Below are 14,124 nucleotides of genomic sequence, written 5' to 3' on the forward strand. Positions count from 1 at the left end.
GTAGTATCTACAAAATGAGCCTAATTAAAATAACGTTTGAAGCTGCAAAAAACGATTATCAAAATTTGATGTTTTAAAATGCAGGTATAGGGAAAACTTCGTTTTTATTTTCTTTTTATAGACAAACCGTCCGAAAGATTTTAATAGATAAAAAGAATAATAATTTTATATAATTAACTAATGAGTCAATCGAAGATCGTCATACAAAGAGAGAACACTCCTGAGTATTTGCTTCCCTGACTGCTGACTACCCCAATGACGTACTTAAAAAAAATGAGCAAATATATTCAATATCTGAATAAAAAAATATTATTGATAAAATTAAAAAATTGTTATTAAATTAGACTGGATCACAATTTAATAAAATTATTCCGCTAAATAATAAAATCATCATAAATGAAAATGATATGTCGCAAATATGCGACATAATAAAAGAAAAGAAGTGGACTATTTACCGGTAGACTGCATTTGGAATAGTTGCAGTGCAAACTATATAAAGAAGAGCATAGAAAAAATGAATGAAGCCTGATATAGAAATTACAGTAGAATAATTATTAAATCTTGGATTAAGAGTTACTAGAGTGGACATGGACTTGATGACTTACAAATCATGAGTGAATTTATTAGGGTTAGAAATTCACAATTACATATGTATTATAATAATAATACAGTAGTAGTTTCTACAAGGCTATAACAGTTAATAAGATAAAGTAAAAGAGAAACAACAAGATACTAAAAGAAAATCAACCAGATAATAAGGAGAAATCAACATTATCACTTGTTTGATACAAAAAACATAATAATGCACTCAATAAAAAAATATGAAAATAATAAAACAATAAAAAGAAAACACTACATTTGATATTATCATACACCGTTTAATGATAATGTAAATTACATATAATTCAGTTATTCAATTTATTTTTAACAGCGAATTTAGTTATAACTAAAGTTTATAGATCATTTTCCAGTTTATTAAAAACTATGATCGTCACATAATAATTACTCTTACCACTCACTTTAGTAACTAAAGGTAAAGGTATACTCTTATTTTTGATGACACTAGATGAATTTAAAACTGATTGGATATATTGTCCTAACACTAAGTTAAACACTCATTCACTAGTCGCTTCCTGGGGTAGCATCTTCTTAAATAGCCCCTACGTAGAGAAAGGGTAGTCGAGAAGGGTGGTGCGAGTTCTATACTTCCACTCCGTTGGAAGGGGGTTGGTCGGTGATATTAAAAATCGACGGTGGGTCTCACGACGAGGGTAGTCGCGCGATGCGACCAAATATCCGACACATTGGGTACGAAATTGAAAACGTAGGGGTGGTGTTACAGTTCGCCCCCTACCGAAGCGCTAGACGGCTCAGCAGTGCTTCGGTGAATTTTCCTGGGGCGGCTGCGCCGACGCAGACGGACGACGGGGGGTGAATCATTAATCTCATTCTGAACGCATGGTCGGAGGGCGGACACGTGAATAGTCACCAGTACCTGGGTTGGATTTGCAGGGGCAGCTATCTCGTAGCTACAGGGCCCCTTTGCAGACAAGAATACATAAGGGCCGTCCTTTCGAGGGGAAAAGTTGGCGGTCTTTCCGGCTGCGGCTCTGCTCAAAGGGTAGGTGGTGACCATCACCCGATTACCGGGCGCGAGCTTCGTCTTGGTCGGCGTCATCGGTCTTGGATCAACTTCTGCCGATGTTGCTGCTTCTGCTGCATGTCCCGAGCCTCATGAAAGACGCTAAACATTTGTTTAAGTCGAGTAACGAAGTTTTCATTCTGTATTACTGCTCTAATACCGTGAGTGATTTCACTGGGGGTGCGCAGCTCCCAGCCGGCGGTGAGGTAAACAGCCGTGAAGCCAACCGTTTGACATTTGGAAGTATTAAAGGCAAATCGAATGCTGGGAAGTTCGCAGGGCCAGTCTTGGTGAGATTGTCCAACCAGAATAGACAGCTGAGTTTTGAGGTCTCCGTTCTTTCTTTCTACCATGTTAGCCGATGGGATGTCTAAACAATAGCAGATCTTCTGCATCGCAGAGCTGATGCACAGAGTACCATTCTCGGAAATGATACGCCTGGGGATCCCATAGCGTAGGAAGACCTCGTTGACTAGGGTCCAAGTGCATGCATCCGCGGTTGCTTGTACAAGAAATAAAAGCTCTACCCATTGTGAAGCGGTATCCTCAATGATAAGGATTCAGGTTTCTTGGGTCCGGGTGTAAGGGGTTACCTCGAAGAGTTATCGTAGAACCGGAGTTTGCAACTAGCCTGATAGTTTTTGGTTGTCGCTCTTATAGCGTGCCAGTCCGGGCCAGTAGAAAAGCTGGCGAAGTTTGTGAAAAGTGCAATCCACTCCATAGCGCCCAGCGGTTGGCAAGGAATAGAATTTTTCGAGTAATCGAGGGCGCAGCGCCGATGGGACTACATATTGGGCCTCTTAGTTATCTTCCTCGAAAGCATACCGATACAGGACCCCTTGGCATAACATGTACCCGCGGGACACTCATCGTCTTGATTCGTCTAAATCCTCGGATTCGAACGATTGGATAATGGCCTTCAATTCGTCATCTGCAAGCTGCTCTTCTCGGAGTCCCTTAGGGCTCTTCCGGGCTAACTCGACGGAGACGAAGCCAAAAGGACCTTGGTTGTCATCGTCCAGTGGAGGGCGGAAAATTATATCGGACACTACGTTAGTTTTTCCCGGTGAGTATTCTAATTGCAAGTTAAATGGTTGAAGTTGAAGCGCTCATCGCGTTAGCCGCCTGCTAAGGGAACGTAGATTCATTAACCAGCGAAGCGGTTCGTGATCGGTAACGATGATCGAAGGAGATGCCACCAAATATCACCTAAGCCGCTGGAATGCCGAGAGGGTGTTGCGCACTCCGAAGGGTAGACGCGTGTACTGGTCGTTAGGGTGGACCATGGTTTGGTGATACCCTGCCCGTAGGTCCATAGTTGACATGTACTGGGCGGGGTAGTGGGTAGGCGTCGGGTTTGGTGACAGCATTCAGTCGTCGATAACCGACGCATAAGCGATAGTTTCTATCAAGCTTAGACACCAGCACGACTGGAGAGGCCCAATCGCTCTCGCTTGCTTCTTTAATTTCGGCGTCGAGTAGCGCCTGTATCTCTTTTCGAAGTATGACTTGCCGGTGTCTGCTCATCCGGAAGGGGGGTCTTGCTATGGATGCGTGGCCCTCGGTACAAATGGGATGAATAGCGTGGGATGTAGGTGGCCCGTTTTCCACGAACTGCGCCACAAATTGGTGAAGCAGTTTATTCAACTCCGTGCGTCGAGTTGGTGTTAGAGTATGGCCTTCGTCTAGGTGTAAGTCGAGAGGGGTGACCTGGATAGACGGTGTGGGAAAAAGGTTCGGCGATGAATCCATCTGATGATTAGTCCAATATGAATCTGCGGCTCGTCGGGCATCCTCCATAATGTAAGCTGTCCTAGAGAACGGATTGTGCCGAGAACATTGGGGAAGGTCTGGGCCGTAGCAGGACGGAAACTCCTCCGGAAACGGGGATGCTCCTGGATATTGGCAGTGGCTATCGGAACAGGTATTTCATGTTCCCAGACTGGAATAGGGTCAAACTTTGGTACAAACTCATATGTGTGGTAGCGATTTTCCTTGAAGTACGAACGGTCGCTGCTGTAGTCTAAAACCATGTCTGTCTTTCATAGAAAGTCTATGCGTAGGAGCGTTTATAGCTTATCTGCCGTTGTAATAACGATAAAACTGGTTTCGATGGTGCGGTCCAGTAAAGTTACTGGCAACGTAATTATCTGGGTTACATGTGTGGAAGGGTTGCCATCTGCTTGGATGGTTTGCACCGCCGAGGGTTGAAAGATGCACCCTTCGGCCTTCAGTGACTCATACAACTGGATATTGGCAAGACTGGTCTTGGCTCCGCTCTCCAGTAATGCCGTGCCGTTCTTTCAGTAAATGGTGATGGGTACCGCAGGACGACCAACCGCCGTGGTGATCAAGAAGCAGAAATTAAGACTGAGTTGCTTTTGTTTGTCTGGTGTAACACGTACAGTTTCTACGGAAGACTACAGGTTGACCGCATTCATAGCACCGGATACCTGGTCCTGGATCTTTAGGGACGGTAGATTTGACGGAAGTTTCCTTGACTTTCATCTAACATATGATTACGGAGTGACTAAATCTGCGGCAAAATGTACAGCGGATACATTCTCGAGTCTTCTTCTCTTGTTGGCGATTTGACTTGGTGACCTCCTCGCTGGATTGCCGCTTTTCCTGGAGGTTTGCTTTCGCCGCTCTAGCAAATGTAACCAGTTCCAAAAAGAATGCTACTGTGGCTCTTGAGACACGTTCCCTAATGGACAGGGTTAGCAGTCCGTATACTAGGTCAAATGCAGTCAGTTCTAAAAAGAATGCTACTGTGGCTTGCGGGAATTTGCTCATTTTTTAAATGTTTTTCTGACTAATAGTGGTGTTTGCACTATTTCGTGAGCTGCGAGGATTGAGTATGATTCATATTTATATTATAGTTATAGTTTCTATAATTCAGCAACAAATAATTCTTCTATATGCTTTCTTATTTACCTTTGTCACCCGTTTTAATTGGAAAAAAGACACTGATGCCTGTTCGATTAGCGTGAAAGATAAGAGCCAAAATAGGGTTCGAAATAATTTTTATGTAATTCTATTGATTGGTTCTTTTCTTTTACACATTATAATAAGAGAAGAAAATAGAATTCATAGTTTCTTTAGCTTTGAGTTCATCTAATAAGTGAAGTTTTTCGAATCGTTTTCTAAGAATTTTGGATTATACGCACTTATAAGCGCACCACCAATATTTATTATAGTTTTCAGTTTTACACAGCTGGCGTATATCAATTAGATACTGTTTTCCGATTGTTTTGTTGTAATTGATAGAATTTAGTAGTTCCTTGCTAAAGGTACAATTAGTGGTGATTTGGCAGGTGCTTATATCAATTTGGAACTTCAAAATTCCATGGACCATCACAATGAACCCCGAGAAACAAAATCGATCCAATATTTTAGATCATCCATTCTCAAGGAGTTTCGATTTTTTGGGCTCTTTTCAGTTAAAAAGGTAGAAAGCATTCATGGAATATCTCTTTGTACCCTTTTTAAGCTTCTAATACCTTCAATGGCCAATGTGAGCAACTTTCATTCATCATTTTATATAATTTTTGATCGGTGATACTAGCAAAACTTTTAAAGGCACGAATGTATTTTGCATCTTATAACTAGAAAATACGTTTGGAAAAGTATTTTAAATAAAATACAAAATGCTTTTCTCAGAAAAGCATTTAAATGCAAGACAAAAATAGGAATTTTTTATTTTGTTTTCATTTTAAAAGCAAGTATTTCAAATAAATCACATCTCTGTCTATATAAACACAATATTAAGATCTTATTGGTAACTAAACTTTGTCTGACATTACAATTTGAGAAAGTTGAATACGTGCAACTTTTATTATTGGAATAATCGTAATTGTTTACATGATCAGTAACAATTAATTATTGTTCGAAGGTTATTATCTATCTATATATCTATTTAGAAAATGTAGATTTTTAGCGCTGTGTGTTAAGTTGACATTACTGATGATACCCATTTATGAAGATAGGCAACGTTGGAGAAAACGGATATTCCAGTACAATCTTGGCCAGTCGAAACAATACCAATGAGGGTATTTCCTACAGCCAACGGACCTCCAGAGTCGCCCTGTATTAAACAAAAGGTTATTACTCCTTCATTTGCTATTGCTTCTTATTTTTCTTTGAAACAGCTTTGTAAGCATTAATGAGTACCTTATATTTCTGTGTACAAGCCCAATTACGCAAAACAATTTGTTCAAAATTAATAATACTTACTACACAAGGAGCTTCGATTCCATCACGGTATCCTGCGCATATCCTTCTTTTAGTATAATCAAGGCATTCGTTATCGCTAACAACTGGTATTGTAACTGTTTGTAATTGCGTTGGGTTTGTGTTATTATTACCGCCTGCTAAAAATCCCCAACCCGAAACAACAGCCGCTGTTCCGACAGGAACTTTCCGTTTCGCTAGAGAAATTGCAGATATTGTCGGACCAAAAGGAAGTGGATAAGCAAGTCTGATTAAACCTATGTCATAATCAACGGCATCAAGATCAAACTTGGGATGAGTATATAAAGCTGAGGCCTGTATCTCCACACCACCTGTTCCTAGTTGGTCTGTTCCCGCTCGGATAGTTACTCTTTCTGCAAGCGATCTGAAAAAAAAGGAAATTTTTTAAGTAGGTAATAGTGCAAAATGCGTAATACATGAATCATTCAATTGATAACGGATAGCTCCACGAGATAAGATCTTTGATAGTAATCCATGCAATATTCATTTGTTATCCGGAGATGTGCAGACCGCTTGTAATGAATTTTCAACAGAACAGATGCTTTTTTGTTTGAGATTTTTCAGTTCCTGATCGACTCGATTCTACAAGCCATATGAAAACAAGTTTGACGTTTTCTGGAAGTCAAAGAGAGACCTCGAAATTAAATGTGCAAAGGGGTTCCTGTCACACTAGCGGAATTTATTTTCAGGTTGTTGCAGTGGCACACTGAGCTTCAAGGGAGTGAATTGGATGCGGTGCGAGAAAGTGAACTCGGAGCCTTAAAAAGAAAAACTTAAGTGTTTCATTATCACCAGCTAGTAATGCTTCAACCTCCTTAAGGAATAGTGGGAACGGGTAGGTGGTAGTTCGGGTGAGAAAGATGAGACGAACGAAGTGAAGACACAAGAGAATGAAAGATTATCTGTGGAATATTACTGCCCCGGCATTTGCCTAAGTGATCCAAAGAAACCACAGAAAACGGACCAAAGCAGACAGACTCGGAATCGAACCGGCGTCCTTTCGAAAGCTAAAACCCCTATCAACTTCAAATTCTACGGAATGTCCTCAACGTTCACAGTTCTGTTGAAAAGTTCGTAATTCGTCGATCTGAGATTTTCCTTATAACTTTATAAATGCCGTACCCTCGTGTGTGCATGATTTAATGTGCCGATGAAGCTGACTTTCTATTTTTATTAATGTTTTTGTACAGAGTTTTTTGTAAAGTGGTCGAATTTAGTATCATTGTTTTCTCTTTTAGGGTTCCTTACCGAAAGGGTAAAACGGGACTGTATTACAAAGACTCCGCTGTCCGTCCGTCCGTCCGTCTGTCACCAGGCTGTATCTCATGAACCGTGATACTTAGACAGTTAAAATTTTTACAGATGATATATTTCTGTTGCCGCTATAACAACAAATACTAAAACAGAATAAAATAAATATTTAAGTGCGGCTCCCCTACAACAGACATGATTTTTTTTCCGGTTTTATAGATAACGGTACGGAACCGTTTGTGTGCTTGTTCCAGGTACTTGGAGACATCAACTTTTTTAATCTTAAAATGATCTACATAAATTTCTAAAATTGTCGGAATACTATCTCTGTATGAAATAAAACTCAAGAATTCGTTTAGTCAATATTAAGTAAATTTGATGTCTTTTTAACCAAAAACTATGGTGGGATGATCAAACGATTCAACGCTACTTTGGAAGCCAACATAAGAAGTTCCGCCAGCGACTACCAAAATTATTCGTCTTACGAAAGCTTATATGTAGGTCCATCGTCCATAAAGCAACTGAAGCAACGTCGATAAGCATTTCATTTGGGGAAGATATCAGCGGATATGACGCTTTGCCGGCTTGGAGACTTCTCAGTATTTACAGATAAGTTCGTTCACCAACTAGAAGATGGACTAGGACTCCATAATGCTGTGGACACAAAGCTGGGATTCGATATCGACTTCATGAATGCCAGATAGCGATCGACGAACCAGCTCGTAATGAATGTGATAAAGTACATTTTGTAACCCATTAAGACAGAAGGAACGTCGACTATCAAATTCAGAAGGGACCTCATACCAAAGTTGACGTTGCAAAATGTCATGTCGTTCGGTACACCAAAAAAAAGAAAAACCCACGCATCTTATTTGACTATCACATTCGACAAACATCTCTGTTAACGTTAGATGAAACCATTGATCTCGGAGTTACTTTTACATCAGACGGCTCATTTCACGCTCATATTATCAAAATAACGAACAAAGGCCTCAGATTACTTAGTTTTATCTTTCGTAATTCTCAACATTTTAGAAATCCGTCTACCTTAATTACACTATTTAATACACTTGTGAGACCTCAATTAGAACACGCTTCGCCAATATGGTCTCGTTTCTCTGCGACTGATAAAAAAATGCTTGAATCGGTTCAATCGAAATTTTTGCGCAAACTCGCCTTTGTAAATATGACACCCATGCGTTTCGATGATCACGACTATACTAACATCAAAAAACTTTTCCTCATTCAATCGCTAGAGACCAGGAGAAACATCGCGGATTTGACACATTTATTCAAGATTCTACACGGCTTAGTTGATTGTTCAACTATGTTATCCAATATCAATTTTCATGTTCCCTCCAGACAAGTTCGCCGTAATCAACTTTTTGCTATTCCTTTTTCTCATACAACTTCAGCGGCAAACAGTCTGCAGAGTCGACTGCACAAGCTGGGAAATTTAATATCTGAAAGTGTCGATATATTTTCTATATCTTTGTCTTCGTATTCTAGATTCATAAATAATCTGTATCAATTTTAGATCTTGTCACTGATTATGGTTCTATGTGTATAATTAATTGCTTTCTTTTTTGCTATACTTTTGGCTGCTTTCCTTGGTCCTCATAGTTAACTGTATTGCTGTGATACTATTTATACAATTAATTTTATTTTTGTGAAAGAGAGTTTAGACTGAGCGAATATATTATATTAATGTCCTTATGTAAAAAGGGAGTATTCCCGTTTATTGAATAAATTATTATTAAATTATTATTATTATTATAAATTGAAGGTAAGGTGAAGAGACTTAGGCGGTCAACCCACCATATATAAAAAAGTGTCAAAAGTATCATATAATGGGTTGCGGAGATTTCGGAAGACAGAATTTTAGGAGGACTTGCATTCTGGAATAGAATAAATCCAATTCGTACAAATATCTGCCCCAAGATGGAGAAGAATAGTTTTTTATTACGAGATGATTGAAGGTGAATTAGAAAAATGAGGAAATAGTTCACTACTTCTACTGGAGTGAAGAAACGTGAATGAATTAAAAGAGTGAGGGATGTTTGATTACGCGGCAATATTTAATAACAAATTAGTAAAGACTTTCGCGGTCAGTAGGTGAACTGATGCTGTTGTGAATCCGCACCACGGATCGGAGATGAAAAGACCTCTGAAGAAGCTCACCACTAGTGCTACCGAAACGTTAGCTAGCAACTCCAACACACGACGGCCTTTAAACCAGAATCAGAACAGCATCAGTTCAATAATTGGATAATTCTTAAATTGAGTAGATTCTAACTCTACGTTGTAATAATTCATTCACCAATTAAAAGTAAGGTACAGGTACTTTTCCGACTTTATTATTCTGTTACTAACCACATCTATATATACTTATATATAATTTCAATATTATGAGTACCATTCTCAAGCGATTCACATGTCATTGCACAACAGTCTAATAATGTGACAAAACAAAGTACTTGTCTAATATTTTAAGTTGAATTTGGAAAGTTCTTAAGTGGTTAATCGTTACGTTATTATCCGATCATAGTTATTGAAAATAACAAACAAGTACTTTAGTACGTTACTTTATAAGATTGTTATTAATCGATAATAGGCTCTAATACATAGTTCATCATTCTGAAACGATTCACTTTTAGTTGTCGTTTTTTTCTACTAGTCCAAAGCTAAAAAGGATGCTCTTTACAATAGAAAAAGTCTGGAACTGCTAAATGCAAATAACATTGCGAAAATATCCCGATTGGCGTCGCAAGTGAGCCAGACTCATTCGTTATTTTGGACTCAATAAAGTTTAGAAACGTCATATTGGTTTTGCAGAAAGGAAGTAAATTAAGCGCTATGTAAAAAAATTTTACATGTAGCAGTATTTCAAGAAAAATAGCTGTGGAATTACAGTCATGGCTAAATTGAATGAATGTATAAACAAAATTGTTTTACATAACATATAGTTGAGACGTGGGATGTCGCATAATGCAAGTTGCTGTCGCATGGATTGGGATCAATATTATCACACTTTCCTTTTCAAATTGCTGGCAGACTAGTATAGTTTTGCGGCATCTCAAGCTTTCTAGTCAAAAAAGGATTACAGCCTATTCTACGAAATGCTCAGGCCCAATTTAAACGCTTTGTTTAAATATTGGTTGTGTATCACTACAAATTATTCTTGGGACATAGGCAGCAGCTGTTGGAGTCTTTTGGCGATGAGTGCCGCCGTCTAAGACTGCGTGAAATGTTAGGAAGTTCTAAAGAACCAATACATTGACTAGATTGTAGTCCGAAACTCATACTGACAAGAAGTTTTAAGGACAGAGGAAAACTTTCTGTGGAACTTTTTGCCAGAATGAAAAATGTCTTTTCCGACATTTCTGCAGCTTTGGAGCAAATAGAGATCTTGTTAAATTTCACAGGCAAATATTCGAGAACTTACTATTGTAAGGAGAATATCAGCAGACGCGTTAAATTAATAAGGCGTGTTGTTTGATTCTGAGGTGGAAGGTAGAATAATTGAAGTCTTGCAGCGAAGTTGCATATTAAATATATATTTGCAAATATGTACAGAGTATCTCCAACGATTGATTAGTAACTTTATGTACAAGTGCAAGTGCTAGTCTTAGTCTTGTTTTAGTTCAAGTGCTTTGCTCGCTCTTGGTCACTTCTTATATCTAAACTTAAAACTAGTAACAAGTACCAAGGGTGTGGCGAATGTCACCATTGGTGATTAACCCTTTAAAACCATTCTGTGGATACGTACAAGGCGGGGCTTTCGAAACTCAAAAATGTTGAAAAGAGAGATGTTTACAACGTCTGGAAAATCGACTTCATCAAAATCAACAAACGGTACTTTTAACTGCGAAACTCATAAAAATAAACACCCCAAATAGAAATTAAACTGTATTGGGGATCATAAAGGATCCTTCTTGAACCGTTACCCTTATAAACTAATTTAAGTATTTAATTGATCCATCTACCCATCTAGGTTTGCAAAGTATTCTAAAAACTGCATGCAGGAGCTTTATGGTCTGCATCAAAAAGGCCGGTCTTGACTCTGAACAGGTCTAATGAACTAATTTCTTGAATTAACTTTACTCACTACGGATAACCTAAAATTAATCAGGAAAGATTGTTTCTGCTGTCACTTCCTAGACGGGAACTGAGCCCGGTTTTACACACCAGTACATTGTCACTAAGCTACGAGGAGGTAACAGCAACAATAGCGACGGTACATACCTAAGAGTATAGGCTAGGTTAGGTTACACCGATGATACGGATTTAAGATTATATGTTTCACAATCCTCGAACTAATTCAATGAATGAATTTTTTGAATTAACATTACTCACTACAATTAACCTCAAATTAATGAGGAAAAATTATTGCTGCTACCACTTCCTCGTCGGGAATCGAACCCGGGCCTTTAGTTTTTCACACCAGTACTCAACCAGTGAAGTACGAGAAAAATTAATTCATTTAATTTAAGCTTGCAAAAATTCAAAGTGTCTTATAGACAGAGGTCTCTTAGTTAAAATTGCAACAGAAGCTTTTAAGCGCGAAGAATGCATATAATCACACTCCATGTCAAGATCAGGCAAATTGACATCAAACAGGCCCGATACATGAACAACCTCCTACTGGTGTTGAGAAAGTCCTGCAACTGCCATTAGTTGAAAGATAAAATTATTATATACTGTTTATTGATATTGTAAACGACAATACCAAGGTAGGGTTGAAAGAGGGGTGATAGTAGAAAGGGCGCAAACTACGATGAAAACCTAATTTCCAAAAAACTATTTTCCCGAAGGAAAATTAAGAAACTGATGCCGGAACTGGATTTTGAGTGAGTGGCTATGTGGGGTTAAAAAAAAGAATCGTGGTTCTACGCCGAAAATTAACGAAGATAAGTTTAACCAAGCCAAACTATACCAAATACAATAAAAAAAATAATAAGAACGAGATCTTAAAGGAAAACGCTTCCTTAAATGTGAGTTAAAAAAATTAAACAAATAGAACAAGACGATAGAACAACAAAAAAAATTGAAAAATAATAATAAAGTTTAGTGATTACTCAAGAGACCCCAGGTAGAACGGAGTTTTAATTGTGGGTAAAACTCGTTACGCTAACGACAATTGGTATTTCTAGGTAAACCCATTCGGTCTTGTTCATCTTATACTTTGAGGAATTGATTTCGCTATGATATTGGTAACAAAGTTAAACATTTCCTACCCCTTCAAGATAGGCTTTCCGCATTTTTTGCCATTTTTTCGGCTTTTTCCATCGTAAAGAACGTCTTGTCAAGGTAATAAAGTGGAGTACTACAGTCGAACCTGAGTAAGCGAGAATTCAAGGGACCCGAATATTATTCTCACTCACAGAGTTTTCTTATTTATAGGGGTCAATAAAAATCGAACATAAACATGGTGCTAGAGCGTTAAGAAATAGGTAATACAATAGTATATACACATTTGGCTATAAATAGGTACTTATTTTATTTATTTAATGTGATCAGTTAATTTTTTCTGAGTATCCTTTTACGTCAAACGTACTTTCTCCAATGATTGTTATCAACTGAAACCAACTGTTAAGGATGAGTACCATGAGCAGGTAGAAACAAGCGCACAAGTCTGCTGCAGATCTCTAGTAATTGTAAATAGTCTCGCTTGCAGAGGTCTAGAGTAAGAAACTGTCACTCACAGAGGTCTAGAAGTGAAAGATGACTCTTTCTAAAAGAGGTACTTACACTGTCACTAATTGATGTTTTCCGGGGCTAAAAATGACGGGACCTGACTATTTTTGTCGCTTATACAGTTTTCTCACTTATCCAGTTTTAGCTTATCTAGATTCAACTGTAGCTGGTTACTTTTAATAAATAAGGTATTAACTAACCGCTACATTTCCACCGAAGTCGAATTAAATCGTATTAACCCATTAAGATATCGACATCCACTTTCGAACGCAAGAACACTGTGATAGATAACTCAGCATGACTCGGCTACGATGAAAACTAAGCTAAGCCGTTACACCTTATTTCCTTATCTTTCCCTAATGGTTATCAATGAAATGATTTACTCAGAACACGTTCCGGCAACAAACAGTATTTATTGGCCGAGTTCTAAGTACCTTTTATATTCAATTTTTCATTAAGTAAAAAATAGAAATAAATATTTAAAGAAAGTCATACGAAAAAGAGGAAATGAAAATAAGTGTTTTAAATGTTGTGCCTACCTGTGATTTAAATGGGACTATTTCAAATAAATCACATCTCTTTGTTAATATTTAATACTAAAACTTATTAATTATTGATTAACATACCCCTCTAAGCAGTGACCTGCGGTGACCACCCAATGTCTTGAAATGATTGATCCACCGCACATTGGATAACCCTCGTTTACTTGTACAATATAAGGAATATCATAAATTGTTGTAGAGCTTCCTCCTACAATTCTGGTAGATGGTTCTGCTAGATCCGATTGAGGAGGAGAAGCTATAGAAAAACTCAATTATGTATAGTATATTTAACGCTAAATGCTATACAGTATGTAATTTACCTAAAGCAAAAGGCGCAAAGGCAGCAAATATTAGCACGCCTATCATCTTGGTAGATACACATACAAATTGTCTGGAAATATCGTAGAAGTCTTTATAAAGGTGTTTCTTATCTAAGTATTTATGATGAGACTTTTTTATCAGATCATTTGTAAAATATTCTGAGGACCTGTAGTAATTGATACACTTTCATAGCTAATTTTCTAAATTTGTTTGTTAATTTCACTAAGGCAACCACTGGAATCCCAACTGGGAAAGATCTGCAATTCTAGGTAATATCCAGTAAAGTGGAGGAATATTATTATGGTCTGGGAGGGGGGAGGGGTCTTTCAGCGTTTGTTAGCATCTGATTTTTCAATTTGCTTTGAATTTGGAGTCTGTTAACGTATTCGATGCTCCAACGGGCGATGCGAAATATTT

The 14,124-nt window shown here is 38.0% G+C and overlaps 1 protein-coding gene across 1 annotated transcript; it reads right to left on the reverse strand.

Moving 5' to 3' along the window:
* Nucleotides 1-5,460: 5,460 nt before the first annotated feature.
* Nucleotides 5,461-13,794, reverse strand: LOC108736277 (trypsin delta-like). Its single transcript, XM_018468635.1, has 4 exons — nucleotides 13,707-13,794; nucleotides 13,471-13,642; nucleotides 5,879-6,260; nucleotides 5,461-5,729 (listed from the first exon to the last, which is right to left on the reverse strand). The coding sequence occupies exons 1-4, from the start codon at nucleotides 13,750-13,752 to the stop codon at nucleotides 5,592-5,594; spliced, it is 738 nt and encodes a 245-aa protein (XP_018324137.1). The 5' UTR covers nucleotides 13,753-13,794; the 3' UTR covers nucleotides 5,461-5,591.
* Between the last annotated feature and the right edge of the window lie 330 nt (nucleotides 13,795-14,124).

This window comes from Agrilus planipennis, unplaced genomic scaffold (genome assembly GCF_000699045.2).
Source record: "Agrilus planipennis isolate EAB-ADULT unplaced genomic scaffold, Apla_2.0 scaffold97, whole genome shotgun sequence".
NCBI classification, from domain to species: domain Eukaryota; kingdom Metazoa; phylum Arthropoda; class Insecta; order Coleoptera; family Buprestidae; genus Agrilus; species Agrilus planipennis.